Below are 7,693 nucleotides of genomic sequence, written 5' to 3'. Positions count from 1 at the left end.
CTATAACAATACACAACCGAGAGCATTAGTTATTGGCAATACATGCCACTTTGATAGTGAACCAGGCATCTTTGTATTTTTTTAAAATTTATTTCGATAGTTGAATACTAATTGTTTACTGACATGACATTTAAATGACATGAGAAATGAGGTTTAGAATACCAGGAATGCTAAAAAAAAACAGCAGTGATAGGATGCCCAGAGGCTCCACATTGAGAGTGTGAAACAGTGCCCTCTACAATGAAATGGGATGTCTTTATAAGATGATAGCTGCTTTTCTTTTTTCTTTTATTCTTCACTGTTGTCCTACATCTCCCTGCTTTCTCTAACATCTTCATTTAATTAGCATCAGTGGGCTTTAAGTGCCTTGTGTGCGCCAGTGCTTAATGAGATTGTTAGCTCAGTTATGCAGATGTGTGTGCGCGCGTGTGGGAGAGAGGCAATAGTGAGAATGAGGAGTATGTGTGTGTGCGTACTTGTTTGCATGTGTGTCAGTGGATATAAGCTTTTTTCCACATCAGGCTGCTTGTTTTAAACCATGACGGATGCAATGTGAGGCATCAATTGAGATATGCGATTATAAAGCGATTGTACATGTCATAGACTGGTGCCCCGTGGGCTGATGTGTAGCAGAGACATTTATTGTTCAGATGGGATGAAGTGCAGGCCACAAACCATGCAGCCAGTGCCAGATGTTGATCTGTGCAAATGGCAAGGCAGGCTGCCTATGCAAGCACATTCATATGCAAAGAGCGATTTGAGCAGACTCCAGAGATATGCACACACATATTGTAGGTTAACCTTTTACATTTGTGTTTGTCCCTCAATTTTTTCTTCCAGGAGAAGGCCATATGAGGATAGGGCAGCATCACGACCCGTGTCTTCCAGTCCACTGAGACAATCACCCAGACAAGCTACAAGAATGGTTAGTTCATCGCTATTCTTCAGAATTTCTAATCGCACCTCTGGACTTCCCCGGCATGTTTGTGTTACGATTCAGCAATTAGATTTATAGGTCCCTGCGAGGTAGCGTTGATGAGACATGAAATATTAACAGCAACCAGGCTGCTGTTGCCAACACAAACAGCAGACCCAACGTTTTGCTTTCTTCTTTAATGTTGACCAATTTGGGAATTCCTAAACTCATTTCCCCATGAAGTCGGAGGAAAATCCCTGTGCCCGCAAGTTTCTGTTTCGCAAAAATGACGATAATGTCTTCACAGCTGACACACATAATGTGTGCAGCTTAAAACAGCTTTACAACTTCTTCTTTATGATTGTAATATTGTTTTTTTAAAAAGGTGTTCCTTCACCTCTTTATCAGGTTGCAGTTTGTGGTGCTGTCCGCTGTTATTGCATTTGTTATGATCCATGATTGTGAACCATTATTTACATGTTAGAATCCTCCCACTGGGGTATATCCGTGTGCTTTTTTTTTTCTCTCCTCCCTCCAAGGTGTGTGAAAACTAGGGGATGCAAAACACATTGCACTGAGAGACATTGTCAATATTGTGTCCTGTTTATTGATAGTCTTGAGCTACCCTTCATCTCCTTATAAAGTGGGAAATAGGTGCAGTGATTTATTGATGTAGAAAGAATACATGGAATTATATAAGGATATAAACAAAAACACTGCTTGTAAAGGAGGTTTAAAGCCAATACTTGATATGACCACCTTTATTCTTCAACACACCCTGAACTCTCTTAGGAAAGCTTTCTTATAATTTCCTTAAGTAATGTTCAGGAATAGTTCTCCAGGTTTCTTGAAGGACATTCAAAGCTCCTATTTGGATGTTTGCTCTGTTTTCTGTCAAAATCATCCCACACGGTCTGAGCTCTGGTGGAGGCGAATCCATGACTGATAGTGACCTATATATGCTTTCACACACTGACAGTTGTTTGGAACCATTGTCGTACTGAGAAATTAAGGCAATGTCAGTCAGCCTCACAGCAAGAAGGTCCTGAGTTGGATTCCACCACCTGGCTGGGTCTTTTATGTATGGAGTTTGCATTTTCTGCCTATGTTTACGTGGTTTAGTGAGGTTAGGGTCATTCTAAATTGCCCATAGATGTGAATGTGGGTGGGATGGTTGTTTGTTTCTATTTGTTAGCCCTGTGACAGACAGGTGACCTATCCGGGGTGTACCCTGCCCAGGTAGCTGGGATAGGCTCCAGCCTCCCCGCGACCCTTAAAAGGATGAGCAGAAGACAACGGATGGATGGACTGCACACCATGCTGAAATATGCCATATTTTCAGCTAATAGTGTGGGAATCTGCGGGAATCATCTTGTTTCTGCAAAAATACTATTTTATACTTATGTTATCTTTCTATTTTTCATATATTCTAATAAAGAAATAGGAAAAAAATTGTGGTGTCATCAGACTGTCAATAAAGAGGCCAAAGTTACAGTTTAAAAATCGGTTCTTTTCATGTCTTCATGTGCAGACATAACACTGGTTCTTCTATTAAATTAGCTACTTTTTTTGGTTAATGATTCATAGGCCAGTTAAGTGGCTTAACAAATAAAAACACTGCTGTGAAAATGGTCAGGTATAACTGGAATGAAAATTAATGAAAAAGAAGCCAATGTCCAAAGAAGAACTTTGAAAGGCCTTTAAAAAGCCTGTAGAACTATTGCTCAAGACCACTAACAAAAATGACATGAAAGTCTGACCTCTAGGTATCAAAATATTTTAAAAAATGAGTGGTGCCTCAAGATGTTTGCACAGTACTGTATTTAAAAGTAATGCTTTGAATTTATGGTGCAATTCTGAGAATGTAGCACGCTGTTTTGAACAGCCGGTGGCCTGCATACCCAGCATTCCTAGATATCGAAATGTTTGTTTGAGGGCGAGGCTCTGGAACCTTAATGCCTTTTTAATCAGAAAGGGCATTTAATCCCAAGCTATTCCATTCTGCGATTTCTTTGCATCGGTGCAGTTCTGCTGAGGTACACCCAAGGTCCACACTCCACGAGATCTTAATCAAATTCAACAACATATCTCCTTTCCCTATCACTCTCTCAACTTTATTAGATATTTCCCCCATTTCAACCTTGCTGCCCAACCTCGACTAGAGTAAACTGATCTTGTATCAACAAAAGCCCCTGCAAGCATTCAACTTATCCTGCATAAAATAAATCCGGCGCCCCGTCGTAAAACAAAAGGCTGGAGAAAAACAAGAATGACAGGCAGCCGAGCTGCACATATGCCCCTCTTGCGGAATTTACTGTGTGACGGAAATGATGTGGAACTGCCAAACATCTGGAGCGCTGTATGTGAGAGGGAGGAGAGCGAGGGAGCAAAGGGTGGAGAAAGGGAGATAACAAGGGAGTAGAGGGTTGTTAGTTAAACACATGTGGGTGCACTGTGTATCTGTAAGCTTTTAAAGAGCCCTTTTGTTGTTGCCAAGAGAGAAATTACATTGTGTCAGCAGGCAGTGATAACCTCCATCACCGCCTGTTCCTCTGGCCAAACTGCCAATCAGAGCGCTGTCAGAAAACATATCAACCATCTTAACTTCCATTTTATTCCTGCTGTTGATACCCTTCTTTTTTATCCCACCCTTGTCCCCCCCCTCCTCAGGTGGATGGGGAGCCAAACCATATATCTCCCGATGACAGTGACTTGGAGGCTCGTCTCAACAGCTGGAACCTGGGGGTGAGTCCAGGGGCATGCCATGAGCTTCTTTGTTACATGCAGCTGTCAAACGTGCTGTTGCTCGCCACAGTGACAGCAGTGAGTCTGAGCACCTAAGTACATCCGCATCAGTAGTGCAGTGACGCAGAGTTAACAGCACCGTTCGAACAAAGGGTTGAGAGGCCTTTCACCTGTGTTCTCTTGAAAACACTTCCTTTAGGCAGTTTGGCGCTATTGTAGGATGTCAGGGTAGGACGGGGAGCGAGAGAAAGGTTGTGTAAACTGAGAAATTGAAGATGTGTGAATCATTCTTATCTTCTCTATCTGAGTGCATCAGGCCTGGGCTTGATATGCCCCCTGCCCTCTTATGTTCCTATCGCCTCACCTGCATGACCCTTCGACTGTCTTTTTTTTCTTCTTCTTCTGTTTTTTTGTTTTGTTTTCTTTAACATGCTTGTTACCTTTGACTTTCTCCTTTCTCCACTAATATTTTGGCAAAATCTCCCCTTTCTGTTTTCCAACTTTTTGCACGTTTCTCCAATCCATTGTCCTCTCCGTCTGTCTGTGACTACCTCCCCTTTATTCTCCCTCTCTCTTTCGGTACAGGGGTAATCTGAGGCATCCATCAGCCGATGTGAAGCCGCGCACCGCGCTGCTCTGCTTTCCTCTGTGTTGAAACGCTGATAAGAGGCATTGCTTGGCAACCCTCCCCCTAGCCTGCATCTTTCAAATCAACAGATGTTCCTTCACACACAAATACACACAGGCCTGCTCAAATTTATAGAAGTTTTTATAGATGCGCTGCCTCAAAGTGCCCGACGCCTATGAAATTTCAGCACAGCTGAGCATCATTTTATCTGGAACATCTTTAGCATCTCTTTAGATGTTCTGAAGCAGTCCATATCGATTTGTTGTTCATTTCACCCTGATGTAATAAAGTGAGTGCAGTCAGCATTGGTAACATGGTAACCGGACAGTGTATAACAAATTGCTTCAGACTTGGAAAGCTGGACACAAAACCTGAGTCAGCTGGACCTCCATCTGTTTTTAACTTTCATGTGGTTTGTGTGTTAGAGCAGCTAGTTTTATGTAAAATGGGAGTTTGGCTACCTTAGAGATGGGTGCAATATGCACAGGACTACCTGTAGGCAGAAGTTTTTTAAACTTGTGTCACATGTAATACAGTTGTTCAGTTGTTGCCCCTACCATTGGCTGTCTGTGGTTAAAAGGGCTGTGCCGACGATTTGCTCAACACCAGTCCAAAACTAGGAAGCTATCAATCATGGCCTCTCTTTTGGCTGGAGAGCCATCCCTTGCGATTTGGAGTGTTGTTCCTCTTGTGCGTCCATCCATCCATCCACGTCAGGATTCAATGACACAGGACGCCGTGCCAGCTGCGAGGCTGGACAAACATATGCTTAGAGGAGTGTGTGTGTGTGGGCAGGCATGCAGGGCAAGAGTATGTGCACAGGCATACAGTACATGTGCACGGAGTCCAAGTTTAGCATTGCACCATGCCAGCATTACACCACAGCATTTAGTCTGCATGTCTTCCTCGCCCTGTGGGCCGTGCTCAATCAAATGTGATGACTGGCTGTCTGTAGATATAAAAAGAAAATCCCATTCTTGTTTTCAGTCTGGGCACTAGTTTAGAAGAATATCGATTGATTCATCACTTGGCGAATGTGAATTTGTTTTCTGGCCTTCACCAGACTTAAGTAGCAATTCATCACACATCATTGCACCCACCACATTTTTTTTATTTTTATTTTTTTATAGCGCTGGTTATGTCGAGTGGTCTAACTCGGATGTTTCCTTTTGTTGAGGACTTGCAGTGAAATGTATGACCTGTTTTTACCTGCGTGTAGACTTAGCAGGGAGCCACAGTTACTCACCCTAAAGCAAAGATTTTGTCTTTATCCTCATACTGTAACTCTAAACGTTTGAGGCCCAAACTCTGAGGTTTTTTCAGGTCCTGTTTTTTCCCATTCATTCTGGATTAGCTTTGCGTGGGCCGTGCCACCTTACGGCATTAAATCCCCCACCCCACCCCACCCTTTTTTTTTTTAACATCGAATGAGTCCCACACTTCCCTCCTCTTCCTTCTCTTCCTCCTTGTTCTCCTCCTTCATTGCTATGTTGAAGAGATTAGCAACAGAACTGTTTACTGGGCGTCATTGCTGTCATCTCTAGAGTCGGCTCTGCTGCTTTGAAAAGCCGTGATCTTGCTGCTAGTTGGCAGCCCCTACAGACAGCCCCAGTGCATCAGAGCGAAACGCTGTATGATAGTGCGAGTTCACAAGAAAGTAATGGGGTCATAAACAAATGTCAAATAGTGCAAGCAAAAACAGCAGGCTGTCAAGCAGCAGATATTTTTGCAGTTTGTGTCACAGTTAGTGAGGTGTATTGATGTAACACCACAGAGAGACATGGACCATGACCCGCTTACTTTCAGGTGGTTTAGTGGCTCGCTCTTTTTCAGTCTACTGTGTTTCATATTGTAATCAAAGAATACGCTGTGTCAGTGTTTTGGCAGGGATGTGTACACATTTGTCTCAGCGTGACAGTAAATGGACCAGGGATAGCTTAGAGATTAGCGGTCCTGAGTGTTGACAAAAGGGACAGCAGAAAGAGGCCAAGAGCGGAAACAGAGCTCGCCACACACACAAAGCCTTGAAGTGTCCCGACGCATTCTGCCTTTCTAAACAGACACAAGTTGACGGAAGAGGCTTCAGCCATAGCACTGGGCTTTTGATGTGCTCCCCACATTGTTTATGGCAGACTTAGGGTGGAGGTAGTGGTAAGGCTTTGTTAAGAGAGGAAGGAGCCAAAGAGAGGTCTAAAGTTTTTCTGTTTACTCTTTCAGATTGAGAAGCCAAGGTATTTGCGAGAGGAGCCCGTTCCCTTGTCACCAGTAAGTTGTCAGGGGGTCTCTTGTACTTTATTTATTGTTACGTGAAGAAAATTGTCTTTGATTTCCTGAGTCTTCTCATTCCCACATCTCTCTTTACTGTATCTCCTTAGATTTTCAAGTCAAGCTTTGGGGGGAAGAGTAACTTGGCCAGTGATCAGGGTGCACAACTGTTACAGAGCAAAGAGGTATGAACCAGAATGAGAGACATTTGCCACTAACTGAGAATATACATACTTTATGCAGTCACTGGCCACTTGGTTTGGTCCATCAGTTCAATCAGTTTAGGGATGGAAACATGGTCAAGATGACCTGCTAATGTTCAAACTGAGCATCAGAATGGGAAAGAAAGGTAATTTCAGTGAATGCGTCATGGTTGTTAGTGGCAGATGGGCTGGTGTGAGTATTTCAGAAACTGCTGATCTACTGGGATTTTTCCCAAACAACGGTCTCTAGGGTTTAAGAGACAGTAAATCAAATAACCACTCGTTACAACCAGGGAAGGAGACATTCAAAGGGACGGGACAGAATCTGCTGTAAACAGCATGTAAGCATGACTCCATCCTGCCTTGTATCGACAATTCAGGCTGGTGGTGTTGTATTGATAAGGGGGATATTTTCTTGGCACACTTTGAGCTCCTTAGCACCAAGTTAGTATTGTTAAACACTACAGCCTACCTGATTATTATTGCTACCCATGTCCATCCTTTTATGACCACAGTGTGCCCCTCTTCTGTCATATCCTAAAGCTCAAATCATTTCAAATTTGGTTTCTTGAACATAACAGTGAGTTCACTGTACTCAAATGACCTCCACAATAACCAGATCTCTATCCAACACAGCACCTTTGGGATGTGGTGGAACGGGAAATTCACATCATGGATGTGCAGCCAACAAATCTGTCATGACAACAAGGACCAAAATCTCTGAGGAATGTTTCCAGCAGATATTTTGATTCTAAGCCATTAAGCCAAGCTGGTACTTGCAACGTGCACCTAATGAAGTGGCCAGTGAGTGTACATATACATTAAGTAGCCACAACAATGGCGAATGGTGAATGGCCTGTATTTGTATAGCGCTTTTCTAGTCCCTAAGGACCCCAAAGCGCTTTACACGTTCAGTCATCCACCCATTCACACACA

At 43.2% G+C, this 7,693-nt stretch overlaps 1 protein-coding gene across 6 annotated transcripts in view; it reads left to right on the top strand.

Annotated features, from left to right (window-relative positions):
* The window catches only part of cep112 (centrosomal protein 112), a 125,489-nt gene that overhangs the window by 10,269 nt on the left and 107,527 nt on the right, over positions 1-7,693 (top strand). For 5 of the 6 annotated variants that reach the window (XM_005734648.1, XM_005734646.1, XM_005734647.2 and 2 more), the window contains 4 exons: positions 841-925; positions 3,587-3,661; positions 6,507-6,554; positions 6,665-6,739. In XM_005734648.1, coding sequence (XP_005734705.1) covers positions 841-925; positions 3,587-3,661; positions 6,507-6,554; positions 6,665-6,739 — 283 coding nt within the window. The remainder of the gene's footprint in view (positions 1-840; positions 926-3,586; positions 3,662-6,506; positions 6,555-6,664; positions 6,740-7,693) is intronic. The other variant, XM_005734649.1, reaches the window with a different exon arrangement.

Source organism: Pundamilia nyererei, unplaced genomic scaffold, assembly GCF_000239375.1.
Source record: "Pundamilia nyererei isolate P.nyererei 1_Seehausen unplaced genomic scaffold, PunNye1.0 scaffold00059, whole genome shotgun sequence".
In the NCBI taxonomy this organism is placed as follows: Eukaryota; Metazoa; Chordata; class Actinopteri; order Cichliformes; family Cichlidae; genus Pundamilia; species Pundamilia nyererei.
The sequence above is the reverse complement of the archived record's forward strand: the minus strand, read 5'-3'. Positions and strand labels throughout refer to the sequence as shown.